We start from the raw sequence: 18,726 nt of genomic DNA, 5'->3' as shown, positions 1-18,726 counted from the left end.
TGTGTATCTAGCACCTAGTACAGTGCCTGGTACCTACTAGATACCCACCAAAATACTAACTGAATGAGATATCCAAGATTGACAGCTTCAGAATTGCCAAGCCAAATATGTTTATTTATGTATTTATTTATTTTTGAGACAGGGTTTCACTGCCTCCCAGGCTGGAATGCAATGGTGAGATCTCAGCTCACTGCAACCTCTGCTTCCCAAGCTCAGGCAATCCTCCTGCCTCAGCCTCCTGAGTAGCTCAGACTCCAGGCACATGCACCACATCTGGCTAATTTTGGGTTTTATTATTTTGTTTTTTGGTTTTTTTTGTAGAGACGAGATTTCACCATGTTGCCCAAGCTACTCTTAAACTCCTAGGCTTAAGATATCCACCCTCCTTGGCCTCCCAATATGCTGGGATTACAGGCATGAGCTACTGTGCCTGGTCTGAGTGTTCATTGATGATGAGAGATGGTGGAGTTTTTCACATCAAATCACAAAAATATACTGTGAGTTTCTTCAAAACAGAGACTATGCCTTATTTATTTTTATATCTCCAAAATCTAGCAGAGATAAGGAAAGATTTTTGTGTTCCCAGTGAGTTCCTATAGCAGGAACAGTGAGCCCTAATTAATCTGAGCCCTAGGGAAGAGACTCAGGACTCATCCTTCATTCTTCTGTCTTTGAAGCCTTAATACTGTACGGACTATGGCCTGTGAGGAGTGCTTGACATTCAGATGGCATTACTAAGGGTTTGTTACTGCTGTTGCTGTAATCTACCCCATTTTGAATGCTTTATGACTGTGAGCCCTTTGGAGCACAATTTTTATGGTCATTCATTCAACAGACATTTGCAAATCAGGAACTATCTTCTCCCTTTTATGTTGGGCACACAGAAATGAATCAGACATGAAACTTGTCCTCCAAGATCTTACAGTTTGTCAAGAGTCAAGAAGATGTATACCCATATAACTATAATATGAGGCACTCTGTTAAAGGCTAAGTGAGAATTGACAGGATGGAGCTGTCACTCTGAGCTGTTTAAGCAGAGGAGAGATAACATTTGAGCACCAAAGATGCATTAGATTTGCTAAGTGGGAAGAAGAAAGAACATTCCAAGCAGAGGCAATGGCATGAGCAAAATCTTGGAGAAAAGGGAAAAAACTTTTGGTGGGAAGGGTAAGCAAAAAGACCATTATGGCCAGGAGTATATCAAGAGTCACGGACTCATATTTTCAGGAGCCAGATGGGTAATAAACATGAATAAAATGGACAGGGATAAATATTTGAAGAGAGATTCTCTAAAGACTCTCAGACAACTTTAAAACTCCTCTCACCAAGGAATTGTTGAAACAAGGTGATGGATGCATGAGCTCATTATACTAATATGTGTGTTTTTGCATATTTAAACTTAGATAAAATGTTTAGCAAAACACGAAGTACAAATACTCACAAGAACTTTTTTTTTTTTTTTAGAGTTACGGTCTCACTCTATCACCCAGGCTGGAATGCAGTGGCACCGTCATGGCTCACTGCACCCTCCAACTCCTGGGCTCAAGTGATCTTCCTGCCTCACCCTCCTGAGTCACTAGGACTATAGGCACAGGCTACCACACCCGGCTTAGCAAGGGTTTTGCATAAAGCAGCAAGTCATTCAAGATGTCTAGTAGAGGAATAACTTCATGAAAAGCTAAATTTAGGAAGATTCATTTTAGGAGAAGAAGAAAAAAAGAGTTGTATCGTATATTTAGTTGAACATTTGTTGCCTATCTTTACTATGCACTAGGCTCTAGTGATACAAAGGTGTACAATTTAAGGCACAATTCATGCCCTTGAGAGCTCACCTATATATAAATCCAACATTAACATCTTAATATATTATTTTGTACTTGCTGCTGTGTTGCCTTCTGGTTGCATTTGAGTTATTTCATGTTTGTTGGAGCCTCATCAGCTGATCCAAACCTACTCCCTCCCACCACTCCCACCAGGCCCATGTTGGTCATCAGAAGTGGACTGACTGCTGCAAATAACTCCTGTTATTATAGCCATGGCTATTTTATTTTTCTTCTGTTCTCTATTTCAGGAGTAATGTGAGGATTGTTGCTTTTCTGGAAGCTAACACATAGTCAGTGCCAAAGTGGTGACAGAAGAAATCTTGGGAGAAAGCGTTTTTGCTTGTACTTGACACCGTGCTGGGCCCACCATGGCTCCTGTGAAGATCAGCCACGTGGTATCATTTTCTTCTCAGGTATCTTAATCAACAGGCATGATTTGTTTTCTTGATAACTGAAAGGAGTGAAAAAAATAGGAGTCTTGGCTCCACTTTCAGAAAACTCCCAATCTAATAGAAGAGACATTGTGAGTTCAGAGTCTAAGAGAAGAAACAGCTCTTGTCCTCAGGTTGTTCCCATAGAAGTACAGGAAGTGAAAAGAAGTGTTCTCAGAAGTGGAAAGTACAGAAAGCAGCACCCTCAGGATTCCACCCAGTTTGAAGGGCGCTGGCAAAGCTGTAGGCCCAGAAACTGCAACAGGATCCTCAGAAGGGGAGTTTGATCATTCTATCATTGAGAACAGGGCAGGACACTTGAGGTAATCCCAGACCTGCGAGGTTATCACCACCATCAAGTGTGATCTCAGCCTCCTTCCTAAAAGTTCTACAATATCCAAATTAGAGCTAGATCCTAGGCCCTGAGTCCAGGCCTGATCTGATGTGATTCTTAGGGACTTCCTACCTTTTCCTCTTCTGTCACTGCTCTATCTGTTTACCCCTACTCCCCCTCTCCCCCTTCTGTTACCCTGGTCTTTCTCAAGGGCTGCCATTGGCATTTAGGGGCATAAGTCTGTATTTCGTAGCAATTTCATTTGCATGATGGGATGTTTAGCATCCCTTGCCCCCTGGTTTCCTAGTCATTGTGACTGTCAAAAACATCTCCCACACATTTCAGGGAGATCCTTAGACCAGGCACCGGTGATTCATGCCTGTAGTTCCACACTTTGGGAGCCCAAGGCAGGAGGATCTCTTGAGTCTAGGAGTTCAAGGTCAGGCTGAGCAACACAGGGAGACCCCATTTCTACAAAAAAATAAAGAATTAGCCCTGTGTGATAGCATGTGCCTGTGGTCTCAGCTACTTAGGAAGCCAAGGTGGGAGAATTGCTTTGAGCCTTGGAGGTCAGGGCTAACCGTGAGCCATGACTGTGCCACTGCACTCCAGCCTGGGCAACAGAGCAAGACCTTGTATGAAAAAAAGAAAAAGAAAGACCCTTAGAGGATCTTTAGGAACTAATATATTAACCCCTATTCTAAGTAAAATAAAATTAATATTTTGCTTATCCTCCTTACCTGCATGGTCAGGCTAAACAATTTGCTTCATAGACTGTTTTTTTGAGATGGAGTCTCGCTCTGTTGCCCAGGCTGGAATGCAGCTGCATGATCTCAACTCACTGCAACCTCCGCCTCCCTGTTTCAAACAACACTCTTGCCTCATCCTCCAGAGTAGCAGGGACTACAGGTGTGCGCCACCATGCCCAGCTAATTTTTATATTTTTAGTAGAGCTGGGGTTTCACTGTGTTGGGCAGGCTGGTCTTGAAGTCCTGACCTCGTGATCCGCCCACCTTAACCTCCCAAAATGCTGAGATTATAGGCATGAGCCACTGCGCCTGGCCGCTTCATAGACTCTTAGCCTTATAAAATGCTAGAGAACATTAGCTAATTTCAAACTCTGTGGTTTTCAGCTGTACTCTGTAGAGACCCACTTCAGTGAGTTGAAAGGGAGAGGGGGACACGTATGTCTCTAGTCCTCCCCACCTGTGATTTAACCAGAGCTCTCCTTTTATTTACCAAAAAAAAAAAAAAATGCACACACACATGCACATACACACACACACATCAGTGTAAGATTTCAGTTAAAAGGGTTTTATTGCTAACACAAAAACAAGGTTGAAAACCATGAGGCTGGTCTCCCTCTTTTACTTATGGATGAAGACATTTAGATTACAGGGCTCATACCTGTAATCCCAACACTTTGGGAGGCTGAGGTGGGAGGATAGCTTGAGGCTAGGGGTTGGAAACCAGCCTGAGCAATATAGCAAGACCTCATCTCTACAAAAAATTTAAAAATTAGCTAGGTCTAGTGGCTCACACCTGTAATCCCGGTACTTTGGGAGGCTGAGGCGGACAGATTGCTTGAGCCCAGGAGTTCAAGACCAGCCTGGGAAACATGGTGAAGCCCCATCTCTACAAAATATACAAAAGTTAGCCGGGTGTGCTGGTATGCACCTGTAGTCCCAGCTCTTCGGGAGACAGGTGGGAGTATCCTGACCCTGGGAAGTTAAGGCTGCGTTGAGCTGTGATTGTGCCACTGCACTGTACCCTGGGCAATGAGCAAGACCCTATCTCAATTAAAAACAAAAATAAAAATTAGCTAGGTATGGTGGCACACACCTGTCGTCCCAGTTACTCGGGAGGCTGAGGTAGGAGGATCACTCAAGTGATCCTCCCAGGGATTCGAGGCTGCAGTGAGCCATGATTGTATCACTGCGCTCCAGCCTGGGCAAGACCTGTCTCTAAAAAAAAAAGAAAAGAAATATTTTTTTTTTTTTTTTTTTTTTTTAGACGGAGTTTCGCTCTTGTTACCCAGGCTGGAGTGCAATGGCGCGATCTCGGCTCACTGCAACCTCCGCCTCCCGGGTTCAGGCAATTCTCCTGCCCCAGCCTCCTGAGTCGCTGGGATTACAGGCATGCGCCACCATGCCCAGCTAATTTTTTGTATTTTTAGTAGAGACGGGGTTTCACCATGTTGACCAGGATGGTCTCGATCTCTTGACCTCGTGATCCACCAGCCTCGGCCTCCCACAGTGCTGGGATTACAGGCTTGAGCCACCGCGCCCGGCCGAAAAGAAATAATTTTTTTTTTTTTAATTTTATTTTTGAGACAGGGTCTCAGTCTGTCATCCAGGCTGCAGTGCAGTGGCACAACCTCAGCTGACTGCATCCTTTACCTTCCAGGTTCAAGCGATTCTCCTGCCTTAGCCTCTCAAATAACTGAGATTACAGAAAGAAAGAAATTTAGACCCAGAGAGGGAAAGTTGTTTACTCAAGATCTCTCAACCAAAAAATATCTGACTTTAGGTTAGAACTCAGAATTTATATTTCAAGATCACTAATTAGACTTTATTAATCACTTTACATCTAAGTATCATTTATAAACTTAGAATAAAGATCTTTGACTTTCTTATCTCACAGGATAACTATAAAGATAAATAAATGTCCTTGAAAACATCTTATAAATGAAATAGTATAACATGGTGATTAAGAGCTCTGCTTTTAGAAACCTGGGAATTCTGTTTTGCTTGGTTATTTAGCCTGTGGCCTTCAGTAAGTTTCTGAACCTCTCTAAGCTTCAATATAGATCTGTTAACTTGGAAGTAATATAACCACCTAAGAGTTGTTACAAAGATTAAATGAGGTCGTCTGGTAAATAGGATAGAGGCAAATGGTATCTGTAAACCGCTTGGCACATGATAACAGTATTCCTATGGCCTCCCATCTAGTGCCTTTTCTTTCATGTTAGGATGACTGGGAAGGTTTGAGATTATAGGGATCCCTCATTTGTGGGCATCCTTCTTCCCTTGAGCTCAGTGAGATTCCTGATTTTCTCCTTCTCTCTTACTTAGGATCCCAGATATCCTGTAGAGAACTTGCTAAACCCAGACAGTCCAAGGCGACCTTGGCTCAGCTGCCCTCAGGACAAAAGTGGGCAACTGAAAGTGGAACTACAGCTGGAGAGGGCAGTGCCCATTGGCTACATTGATGTGGGTGAGTTCTCTGTGGCCTAGGAACCTCTGAGGAAGAACACAGGAGTGATATTCCCCTCTAACCACTCCACTAACATGTCTCAGTTCATTCCAGCTGAGCAGCATTTATGGAGTAAGTTTTGCCTAGGTGTCAAAAGGAAATGTGGCCCTTGCCCTTGGAGCAGATCTGTGTGGCGAACTCCAAGGGCTCTATTCACGTGGAGTACAATGTGAATGGTGCTCCTCGAATTATGCAACATAACTATCATGCTTTGATCTGAGTGGTCTGGGTAAAACCTTAGAACACTGACATAATTATAAATCCCGACCGGGCACAGTGGCTCATGCCTGTAATCCTAACACTTTGGGAGGCCAAGGTGGGAGGATCCCTTGAGCCCAGGAGTTTGAGATCCGCTTGGGCAACATGACAAAATCCTGCGTCTACCAAAAATGCAAAAATTAGCCAGCTTTGGTGGTACACGCCTGTAGTCCTAGCTGCATGAGAGCCTGAGGTAGGAGGATCGCCTGAGCCCAGGAGGTCAAGCGTGCCGTGAGCTGTGATGACGCCACTACACTCCAGCCTGGGCAACAGTGAGACCCTGTCTCAAAAAATAAAAATAGGACCGAGTACGGTGGCTCACACCTGTAATCCCAGTACTTTGGGAGGCCAAGGTGGGCGGATCACAAGGTCAGGAGATCGAGACCATCCTGGCCAACATAGTGAAACCCCATGTCTACTAAAATACAAAAATTAGCTGGGCATGGTGGCACACGCCTGTAGTCCCAGCTACTCGGGAGGCTGAGGCAGGAGAATGGCTTGAACCAGGGAGGCAGAGGTTGCAGTGAGCCGAGATCACACCACTGCACTCCAGCCTGGTGCCTGGCAACAGAGCGAGACTCTGTCTCATAAATAAATAAATAAATAAATAAAAATCCCAACAAATAAAACCTGCATACGCCTGTAAATATCAGTATCAGGAGGATGCTAGAGAGATGACCTGTGCAAGGATAATCTGAGAAGGCTAAAAAGGAGTTTATGGATTGAGAAGATTGACCTTAGAATTCTCTGGAATCTAGAACATCAAGTCCACTGGTCTCAGTTTTGTCAGGACAGAGAGATGTCAGACTCCCTAGAAAGGAATTAAGAGAGACAGAATTTAGTGCTGTCCACCAGGGCCAGAAGACAGAGAAGCAACAAATCTCTTTAATCAGGGGAAGGTTTTTGGCTGGGAGGAACATGGTAAATGTGTGACATTGGTATTTAGTGGACTGCAGTCTCATTCCACTACAGTCAGTGATTCCCTGTGGGACTCCACAATCGCTGAACCTTTCTGGCTTTCAACTAGCTATAAAGTAGAGTAATGTCCTCCTTCCACCCTATTCCTTTGTCTTTAGTCATCTCATCCCTCTTACCCTTCTCTCAACCTTTTGTCCCCAGGTAACTGTGGCTGTGCATTCCTGCAAATTGATGTGGGCCGTTCTTCCTGGCCTCTGGACAGACCTTTTGTCACCCTGCTCCCTGCAACCATGCTAATGTCTCTGACTGATTCAAAGCAGGGGAAGAACCGCTCCAGGGTCCGCATGTTTAAAGATGGTAAAGAGGGCAAATGCAGAGAAGAGCGGAGCAGGGTGGTCTTTATGAGAAACAGAGATGCAGTACTAAAGAGCTGTGGGTTCTATTAGGTTGTAGACTGTGGGAGGGAGCCTGTGCAGGGGCTTAATTACATCTGTTGGGGCAAAGGGTGGTTAAGGAATGGTGTGCTTGTGTGTGAGATCTGTATGGTAAGGATGTGTGCTAGCTGGGGAGATGATTTATGAACTATTTATATTTATACATGGGATTCGGTAGGGCCCAATATATAGAACACACACACTTATTGATTAATATGTTTTTGTGGTCAGGCATGGTGGCTCACACCTGTAATCCTAGCACTTTGGGAGACCAGGGCGAGTGGATTATCTGAGGTCAGGAGTTCGAGACCAGCCTGGCCAACATGATGAAACCCCATCTCTACTAAAAATACAAAAATTAGCCAGACGTGGTGGTGGGCACCTGTAATCTCAGCTATTCAGGAGGCTGAGGCAGGAGAATTGCTTCAACCTGAGAGGCAGAGGTTGCAGTGAGCCAAGATCATGCCATTTATTACACTCTAGCCTGGGTGACAAGAGGGAAACTGTCTCAAAATAATAATAATAATAATATGTTTTTGTGTGTGTAAGTGTGGATGTAGGATAGATGTTGATGTAAGTAATGGAAGGCTACATAGTGGTTATTGTTATGTGGCATATAATGTTTATACAAATCTCTGTTCACTAGGCACTACAGAAGAAATATAAGATCTGATTCCCAGCCTCTAGGGATGTATAGTTTCATAAGGATTTGTCCATTTTTAAGTTGGAAATATTTGTAATATTGTAAAGAAAGAGTGACATTGGAAGGGCATATGATTTGGAGGAATCGAGGTACTGACTGGACAGTGTTAGGAACTAAAGATGTTTGGGGTTTGTGATATCAGAGTGTGATACTGTTAGCATGTGGAGCACGTGGTGGTGCGAGGGAGGTTGAGGTCTTATGACCCAAGGAAGGTCAATATATATCTCAGCTAATCCACTGGGCCCCTACTCTACAGATAACTTCTTCTTAAAATGAGATATTGATGAGGTCCCTGGAGAGGTATAGAATTCATGCTGGGAATAGTGTGGAACTGTGACAGAGGAGTGATGGTGGGAAGGCAAGGGACTGGATATGAGGAGCCCTGACTGGTCTGCTTGGCATTACCATACCCTGAGCACCCAAGCCTAAGGGGACATTTACTGATGACCTCCTCCTTCCTTTTGTTGGAGTTTACTCCCTATAGCTCCTTTCCTTAGTTTTGACCTTTTCTTCCTCTTTCTCTCCCATTTACGCATTTCCATTCCTCCAATTTTCTGTCTCTTTTTTCCTTGAGTTGACTTCCTGGCTCCAGCCTCCGGAGAGTCATGGGATCGACTTCGCCTGACCTGCTCCCAACCCTTCACACGTCATCAGTCCTTTGGCCTGGCCTTTCTACGGGTGCGTTCTTCTCTGGATTCCTTAGATGTTCCTGTGGAGGGTCCCTCAGCCCTTGTGAGCTCTGTGCTGAACCAGGTATGTATGATGGTGGAGTGAGGATTTAATGTTTTCCCTTCCTTTTCAGGTTTCTGGTTAAGAAGCTGGTGCTTGTTTGAGGCATAGATACACACACACACACACACACACACACACACACACACACACACACACACACACACAAATACAAGCATCAGTGGGCTTGATACCCTTTCTTACAGGTAGGAGTGAACTCCTCTCCTTCCCTCTCTCACAGGTGGAATATGCAAGTGAGTGAGTCTTGGATATAGCATACACAAAGCTTCTGGACCATTTACTCCTTAGCCTAAATAAATTACTCTTGGATCCAAACTTAACTTCATACTTTCTTTCTAAGTTATTGGGTGACTGTAGCTTTTATCAGACTTTTCCTTCGAACACTGAAAGTCCCAAATCTCCTGTGTAGTTTCTCTGTCATTATTACCTTACAAAGTTATATCTTTACATGTGTGCTTTGCAGTTCCATTTGTTCCCCTGCTTTCCTCCCTGTACAACACACATGTACAGACACACCTTGGAGATGTTCCAGATTTGGTTCCAGATCATGGCAATAAAACAAGTCACACACAGTCTTTGGTTTTTCAGTGTATATAAGCCAACAATTATCTGAACCTTCAGCGAGTCATGATCTTTTTGCTGGTAGAGAATCTTGCCTCAGTGTTGATAGCTGCTGACAGATCAGGGTGGTGACTGCTGAGGGTTGGGCTGGCTGTGGCAATTTTGTAAAATAAGACAATGAAGTTTGCCACCTCAGTCTACTCTTCCTGTCATGAAAGAGTTCTCTGTAGCATTGATGCCATTTGATAGCATTTTAACCACAGTAGAACTTCTTTAAAAATTTGAGTCAATTCTCCCAAACACAGCCATTGCGTTATCAACTAAATTTATGTAATATTCTAAATCTTTTTTTATCATTTCAATGATGTTCACAGCATCTTCACCAGGAGTAGATTTCATCTCAAGAAGCCACTTTGCTCATCTATAAGAAGCAACTCCTCATCTGTTCAGGTTTTATCTTGAGATTGCAGTAATTCTGTCACATCCTCATGTTCCATTTCTATTTTAGTTCTCTTACTATTTCTTTTTTTTTTTTTCCAAGACAAAGTCTTGCTCTGTTGCTCAGGGCTGGAGTGCAATGGCACAATCTCGCTCACTGCAACCTCTGCCTCCTGGGTGCAAGCAATTCTCCCACCTCAGCCTCCCGAGTACCTGGAATTACAGGTGCGTACCACCACACCCAGCTTATTTTTCGTATTTTAGTAAAGATGGGGTTTCACCATGTTGGCCAGCCTGGTCTCGAACTCCTGGCCTCAACTGATCCACCCCCCTCAGCCCCCCAAAGTGCTAGGATTGTGGGCATGAGCCACCGCACCCGGCCTAGTTCATTTACTTCCTCCACTGAAGTCTTGAAAGCCCACCAGGAGAGTTGGAATCAACTTCGTCCTAACTTATGTTAATATTGATATTTTGACCTCCTCCTGTGAATCACCAGTATTCTTAATGGCATCCAAGATGGTAAATTATTTCCAGAAGATTTTCATTTACTTTCCTAGATCCATCAGAGGAATCAACATCTATGGCAGCTATACCCTTACAGAATATGTTTCTTAAATAGTAATGCTTGAAAGTTGAATTACTCCTTGATACATGGGCTGCAAAATGGATGTTATATTAGTAGGCATGAAAACAACATTAAGCTCCTTGTATATCTCCATCAGAGCTCTTGGCTGACTAGGTACCTTACTAGTGAGCAGAAATGTTTTGAAAAGAAATCTGAGTATTAGCTTTCAACTGTGGGTTTAAAATACTCAGGAAACCATGCTGTAAACAGATGTGCTGTCATCCAGACTTTGTCTTTCCACTTATAGAGCACAGGCAGAATAGATTCAGCATAATTCTTAAGGGCCCTGGGACTTTTAGAATGGTAAAACAGCATTGGCTTCAACTTAAAGTCACCAGCTGCATTAACCCTAAGGAGAGAGTTAGCTTGTCCTTTGAAGCTTTGAAGCCAGGCATTGACTTATCTTCTCTAGCTATGAAAGTCCTAGGTGGCATCTTCTTTCAATAGAAGGCAGTTTCATCTACATTGAAACCCTGTTGTTTGGTGTAGCCACTTTCATCAGTGATCTTAGCGAGATCTTCTGGGTAATTTGCTGTAACTTCTCCATCAGCACTTGCTGCTTCACCTTGCACTTTAATGTTAAGGAGATGGATTTTTTTCCTTAAACTTCATGAACCAATCTCTGCTAGCTTTAGACTTCTCTTCAGCTTCCTCATGTCTCTTGGCCTTCACAGAATTGAAGAGAGTTAGGGCCTTGCTGTAGATTAGGCTTTGGTTAAGTGTATATCATCGCTGATTTGATCTACCTATACTGCTAAAACTTTCTCCATGTCAGCAATAAGGCTGTTTCGCTTTCTTATCATTCATGTGTTCATTAGAGTAGCACTTTTAATTTCCTTCAAGAATTTTTTCAGCTGGGTATGGTGGCTCCCTCATGTTATCCTAGCACTGTGGAAGGTCAAGACAGGCAGATTCCTTGAGCCCAAGAGTTCAAGACCAGCCAGGGCAACATGACAAAACCCCATCTCTACAAAAAAATACAAAAATTGGCCAGGCATGGTGGTTCATGCCTGTAATCCTAGCACTTTGGGAGGCCAAGGCGGGTGGATTGCCTGAGGTCAGGAGTTCGAAACCAGCCTCAGCAATACTGTGAAAGCTTGTCTCTACTAAAATACAAAAAATTAGCCGGGTGTGGTGGTGTGCACCTATAGTCCCAGCTACTCGGGAGGCTGAGGCAGGAGAAGTGCTTGAACCTGGGAGGTGGAGGTTGCAGTGAGCTGAGATTGCACCACTGCACTCTAGCCTGGGTGACAGTGAGACCCTGTCTTAAAACAAAACAAAACAAAACTTTCTCTTTGCATTTACCACTTGGCTGTTTCCCACAGGAGGCCAGCTTTAGCCTGTGTTGGCCTTTGCCATGGCTTTCTTACTAAGGCAGTCATCTCATCCCTCTTATCCTTCTCTTTGTGGCTGTGCTTTCCTACAGATTGATGTGGGCCATTCTTCCTGGCCCCTGGACAGAACTTTCATCTGCTCCCTGCAACCACGAAGTGAGAGACATGCCACTCTCCACTTCATTTGAATACTTAGAGGCCATTGTAGGGTTATTAAATGGTCTAATTTCAATGTTGTTGTATCTCAGGGAGTAGGGAGGCCTGAAGAGAGGGAGAGAGACAGGAGAATGACCAGTCAGTGGAACACTCAGAACACATACAATAGTTATCGATTAAGTTTGCCGTCTTAGGGTAGGCACAGTGTCTCATACCTGTAAGGGTGCGATGGGAGAATCACTTGAGGTCGGGTGTTTAAGACGAGCCTGGGCAACATAGCAAGACCCTATCTCTAAAAAAAAAAAAAAATTAACCAGGCACGGTAGCACACATCTGTAGTCCCAACTACTTGGGACTGAGACAGGAGGATCACCTGAGCCCAGGAGTTTGAGGTTGCAGTGAGATATGATTAGTGCCGCTGCATTCATGCCTGGGTAACAGAGAGATACACTGTCTCAAAAAAAAAAAAAAGTTTGCCGGGCACAGTGGCTCACACCTTTAATCCCAGCACTTCTGGAGGCCGAGGCGGACAGATCATGAGATCAGGAGTTCGAGATCATCCTGGCCAACATGGTGAAATTCCATCTCTACTAAAAATACAAAAATTATCTGGGCATGGTAGCGCACACCTGTAGTCCCAGCTACTCGGGAGGCCGAGGCAGGAGAATCACTTCAACCTGGGAGGCGGAGGTTGCAGTGAGCCAAGATTGCGCCATTGCACTCCAGCCTGGCGACAGAACAAGACTGCCTCTCAAAAAAAAAAAAAAGTTTAGCATTTATGTGAGCACAATTCATGGCACCCCCAAAACAGTTACAATAGTAACATTAAAGATCGCTGATCACAGATCACCATAACAGATGTAATAATAATGAGAAGATTTGAAATGTGAGAATTACCAAAATGTGACACAGCAACACGAAGTGAGCACATACTGTTGGCAAAATGGTGCTCACAGACTTATAGCATTGCCACAGACCGTCCTTTTTTTTTTAACCACACAGTATCTATGAAGCACAATAAAATGAGGTATGCCTGTATTCCTAAGATAAGATATATGGATTTCTAGCCCTGAGGTTATATCAATTTACTTTGATTTGCTCAACCAGGCTCCTGTTGTTTTCTTCTTAAGCCTGTTCTGACTCCTTTCCTCTTGCTTTCTTGTTATACTTGTTCATCTATCTAAACCAGTACCCTCCATCATATTTCATTCCTAAAAAATGAGTGCTTCATCATACAAAGCTAGAGTCATGGAATTTTAGAGATCATCCAGCCCCCACCATCTCATTTTCCATCTCAGATAGGAAAACTTCTGTATGTTCAAAGTCATACAGTGAGTCAGAGCAGCATAAGGACTAGGTCTCCTGTCACTACACTCTCTGCCTACACTACACAGTCTGCCTCTTGCACACACAATACATTTCTTAGAAGTTTTAAACCTATCACAACCACTAGAATCCCAGTTCACATGAGCTAACTTCACATGAGTCACTCCTTTTGAGGTTCCTGAGAAAAACAAGAGGCAGCATTGGGAAGAGAAAATGAAGTCAGAGCAGAAAGAGCAGGAGTAGATGCTTTTGTCATGCAGTTTTAGAAGAGATCCAGAGAACTAAAACAAAGTCAGGTTTGGTCTGAAACTACTCTTCCATTGTGGAAAGGGGTAAAAAATATAAAAGTACTGATGGCGGCAATTCAGTGTGCTTTACCAGGTTCCACTATTGCAGTGTTAGGAGCTGACATGAGTGGAGCTAGATCTCTGTGATCCTGCCTAGTCAATAAAATGGAAGCTCCATGAGATTAGAAACCTGTCTGTCTTGTTCTGTAATGCATACCTGGCACCTAGAACATTGCCCAGAGCAAAGTAGCCTTTTAATGTAAATGTTCATTATATAAGTGACCTTTTAAAGTGGCGTTGTAGATAGAGTCACCATAAAATTTATCATCCAAACCAGGACACTTTAAGGGCAAAGGAGAGTGCTATTAATAATTATACTAAGGCCAGGCACAGTGGCTCACGCCTTTAATTCTAGCACTTGTGGACACCAAAGTGGGAGGATCATTTCAGTCCAGAAATTTGAGACCAGCTTGGGCAACATAGTGAGATGCTGTGTCCACAAAAAAAATCTCATTTATTATTTATTTATGAGACAGGGGCTTGCTCTGTCATCCAGGCTGGAGTGCAGTGGCATGATCATGACTCACCACAGCCTCCACCTCCTGGGTTCAGGCAGTCCTCCTGCCTCAGCCTCCCAGTAGCTGAAGCTACAAGTATACACTAGCACACCCAAATAATAATAATTATTATTATTTTAGATGAAGTCTCACTCTGCTGCCCAGGCTGGAGTGCAGTGGCATGATTTCGGCTCACTGCAACCTCTGCCTCTATTTTTTATAGAGATCAGGGTCTCACTATGTTACCCAGGCTGGTCTCAAACTCCTGGGCTCAAGCAGTCCTCTTGTCTCAGCCTCTCAATGTGCTCATGTTACAGGTGTGTACCACCACACCCAGCCTCTACAAAAAAATTAAAAATTAGGTACAGTGACTCATGCCTGTAATCCCAACACTTTGGGAGGCCAAGGTGAATGGATCTCTTGAGCCCGGGAGTTTGAGACCAGCCTGGGCAATATGGCAAAACCCCATCTCTACAAAAAAAAAAAAAAAAAAAAAGTTAGGAATGGTGGTATGCACCTATAGTCCCTGCTACTCAGGAGTCTGACATGGTGGGATCACTTGAGCCTGGGAATTCAAGGCTGCAGTAAGCTGTGATTGTGCCATTGCTCTCCAGCCTAGGCAACAGAGTAAGACCCTGTCTGAAAAACACAAAAATTAAAAATTAGCCAGGCATGGTGGCCCACGCCTGTCATCCAGATATTTAGGAGGCTGAGGTAGGAGGATCACTTGAGTCCAGAGTATCAAGGTTGCAGTGAGGTGTGATCATGCCACTACACTCCAACCTGAATGACAAGAGTTAGGCCCTGTCTCAAAAAATAATTATTATTGTACCAAGACAACAGATATAAAGTAGGACTGTTCCAGGCAAACTAGTACATATGTTCACCCCAGTTTTAGGGTAAATAAAAGTTTCCCAGAGTTCTTTTCCATTTTGGCCATCTACATTACATTGCTCTGCACTTCTAGGACCATGGTAGAATGGAAGTAGAAGGGAGTCAGCAACTGCAGAGCCATGTCAGAAGGGCATTGAACATCAACAGCAGGGTGAAACATACATGTAGGTACCTCATGAAACTGTAGGGAAGGAAGGTCCTGAAATATTTCAACAAGAGACAGATGCTACATGTAAGCTGGGATTACAGATTAATGGCACTCAGTTTTATAATTTAGGATGCCTAAAATGTCATAGACTTTTTTTCTAATGAGTCATTCTAACTGATAGGTTATAGTGAAAGCAAAATATAGGGCTTTTAACTCTGTGAAATAGGGTTATTATGATCACCAGTTTTCCAGTAAGAAAAACAGCACGGAGAAATTTAGTGGGGTGACCCTTGGTCACACTGCCAAATAAGTGTTAGAGTGGATTTGAACCCAGGCCACTTGATAGCAACTAACCTTTGCTCAGAAGCTAATAATCATTTCCTAACAATTTCCTGATAATCTCATTTAGATTTAAGGGTAAATAAACTATCTCTACACACACATCTAGTTACCCTTTCTAGTAGCATTCACTGTAACATTCATGAGACAAGTTAAAGAAAAGAAAAACCTGGACAATTAAACAAAATATTTCAAGATTATTGCTAGGTCCAAGAAAAGATTGTAATAGCAATTAGAAAATATTAAAGAGTTAATGTGAATGAAAATACTACTCAAGCTTGTAGAATGAAGCCAAAGTCATGCATTACAAGAAAGACATTTACCTTTAAAATAACCTGTGATAGAAGAATCAGAGTTGAAAATTAAAGAAAAAAAATTTAAGGTAAGGGGAAAAAGGAAATTTCAATAAATAAAAAAGGAATTGGGGTCAGGTGTGATGGCTCACGCCTATATTCCCAGCACTTTGGGAAGCCAAGACAGGCAGATCACTTGAGGCCAGGAATTCAAGACCAGCCTGGCCAACATGGCAAAACCTTGTCTCTACTAAAAATACAAAAATTAGCCAGGTGCGGTGGCACACACCTGTAATCCTAGCTACTCAGGAGGCTGAGGCATGAGAATTGCTTGAACCTGGGAAGCAGAGGTTGCAGTGATCCACTGCACTCCATCCTAAATGGCAGGGTATGACTCCTGTCTCAAAATATATATATAATAATAATAATAGGGGCTAGGTGAAATGGCACATCCCTGTAATCTCAGTGCTTTGAGAGGCCAAAGAGGGAGAATTGCTTGAGCCCAGGAGTTTGAGACCAGCCTGGGCAACATGGTAACACCTTGTCTCTACAAAAAAAAATTTTTTAATTAGCTGGGCATGGTGGTAGGAGCCTGCTGCTCCAGAGGCTGAGATGAGAGGATTGCTTGAGCCCCAGAGTTCAAGGCTACAGTGAGCCATGATCCTGCCACTGCACTCCAGCCTGGGTAGAGCAAGACCCCATCTTTTTTTCTTCTTTTTATTTTTTTGAGACAGGGTCTTGCTCTGTCACCTGCGCTGGAATACAGTGGTGCAGTCACAGCTCACTGCAGCCTTGGCTTCTGAATTCCAAGCAGTCCTCCCACCTTAGCACCTCAGCCTCCCAAGTAGCTAGGACCACAGGCATGCACTACCATGCCTGGCTAATTTTTTTATTTTTGTATAGACAGGGTCTTACTATGTTGCTCAGGCTGGTCTCAAACCCCTGGGCTCAAGCAATCCTCCCACCTTGGCCTCCCAGAGTGCTGGCATTACAGGCATGAGCCATTGTACCTGGGCGGAGACCCCATCTCTTTTTTAAAAAAGTAGGGGTGTAATCACAGATAAATTGAATTTTGACAAAGAATTAAGAAACCAGCATGCTACAATAAAAATAAGATATGCAGAAATTATCTTGGGAGGTGATTGCACGTAGACATTTCTGGAGCAAGAAGGTTATAAAATCCCTGTGATAGTTAGATACAGTGGTTAATGCTAGAGACACACTTTCTATATGCCTCCATGCATACACACAAATCTCTTCATAGATAGCTAGAAATTGTGGCTAAAATTGGTAGGTTTTTAGTTGCAGTTTAGCAAAATTGTTCACAAAATGAATCATACTAAACCATATTATTAAATAATATTTAGAAGGAAATAATGAAATAAACGTCCCCAAAAGTTCGATAGTTTGAGTAGGCCCCTGCACTAGGTAGCAGTGTCCCCTGGTGGTGAATATTGGTATTTCATATCCTTTTTTTTTTTTCCTCAGGGTTCTTCTGATGCTCAGGAGTGTGGTCCTAGCCCCTGGCTAGCTAATCCTTCCATCCGGAGGACATTCTTCCCACATCCCCATGCGTATGTACCTGACAGAGTGGATGTCTCCAAGCCACCTCTCAGATCTTTCTCCTAAAAAAAAAAAGGGCTATCAAGTCACTAACAAGCACCAAGCCCAGCCTGGATTCACCAAATTTGTCACATACTCTGGGCCTAACCCTATCTTGCTTAAATACATACCATTGACTAGAGTGAGCAGAATGGGAATCTATGTTCCAAGTGGAACCAAGTGCTCTCTGTTTCCCTGCAGGGACACCAAGGAAATTTCAGACCTCAGGAATATCCTAACACAGCTGCAGCCAGGGACTCTAGGGCGTTCAGCCCACATGGTGCTTTCTGCTGCCCGCAGAGTACCTCCAGCCAGTGTGGCAAGCCCAAAGAACAGCCATGCAGAACCAGGTCCCAGTCATCCAGGCAGGGCAGGTGAGTGCACATGACCTGTTCCCTCCTGTCACTAGCAATGTCCCTCCTCCTTGAATCTACCATTGCTCTACAGGAATGGCTCACAAGTGGGACTTCATGTGGTAGGAAAGATAATTGTTGGTGTCTTGTTACCAGAAGAGAAATCAAATATTGAATAGTATTTGAAAGAGCACTGGCCTAGGAATCAGGAATCCTTCTCTCTTTTGGCTTCAGTTTCCCTCATCTTCAAAGTGAAGGAATCAAACCAACTAGTATTTAGGACTCTTACAGTATTAATGTTCTGTGATCATCTCAGAAAGACAAGTAAGTCATGGTGGTGGTGTATGGAGTTTATTGGAGAAATAAGGCAGGGGAATAGTTTTATCACTGAGAAAGAAAGGATTAAAAAACAATCTAGTTCTGCTTCACATCAGATATGTTGCTGGGAGCTTTCACTAACTTAGTTAATGTTCACAACCAACTTATGAAGTAGACACTGTTATCCTCATTTTACAAAAGAATATGACATTCAACAAGGTTAAATTTTCTGAGTCACACAGCTAGTAAGTGGCAGAGACAGGATTTGAACCCCAAAGCTCTTGTTCTTGACTATTCTAGACAAGAAAGACAAAAGCCAGTAGAGTTCTAGCTGAAAAGTTAAGAAAACAGGATGGGGCAGGTGCAGTGGCTCATGCCTGTAATCCCAGCACTTTGGGAACCCAAGGCAGGGGGATCACGAGGTCAGGAGTTCAAGACCAAGACCAGCCTGGGCAACATGGTGAAACCCCATCTCTACTAAAAATACAAAAAAATCACTGGACATGGTGGTGTACACCTGTAATCCCAGCTACTCGGAAGGCTGAGGCAGGAGAATTGCTTGAACCCAGGAGGCAGAGGTTGCAGTGAG

General features: G+C 43.5%; 1 protein-coding gene across 1 annotated transcript in view; it reads left to right on the top strand.

Moving 5' to 3' along the window:
* LOC108307524 (short transient receptor potential channel 2) overlaps window positions 1-18,726 on the top strand; it is a 48,259-nt gene that overhangs the window by 4,055 nt on the left and 25,478 nt on the right. Inside the window, exons 2-7 of the mRNA XM_037740060.1 lie at window positions 2,072-2,236; window positions 5,663-5,804; window positions 7,221-7,376; window positions 8,731-8,909; window positions 17,353-17,438; window positions 17,668-17,840. Coding sequence (XP_037595988.1) covers window positions 2,192-2,236; window positions 5,663-5,804; window positions 7,221-7,376; window positions 8,731-8,909; window positions 17,353-17,438; window positions 17,668-17,840 — 781 coding nt within the window. The 5' untranslated portion in view covers window positions 2,072-2,191. The remainder of the gene's footprint in view (window positions 1-2,071; window positions 2,237-5,662; window positions 5,805-7,220; window positions 7,377-8,730; window positions 8,910-17,352; window positions 17,439-17,667; window positions 17,841-18,726) is intronic.

Source organism: Cebus imitator, unplaced genomic scaffold (genome assembly GCF_001604975.1).
Source record: "Cebus imitator isolate Cc_AM_T3 unplaced genomic scaffold, Cebus_imitator-1.0 Scaffold79, whole genome shotgun sequence".
In the NCBI taxonomy this organism is placed as follows: domain Eukaryota; kingdom Metazoa; phylum Chordata; class Mammalia; order Primates; family Cebidae; genus Cebus; species Cebus imitator.
This window is presented reverse-complemented; position numbering and strand designations above follow the sequence as displayed.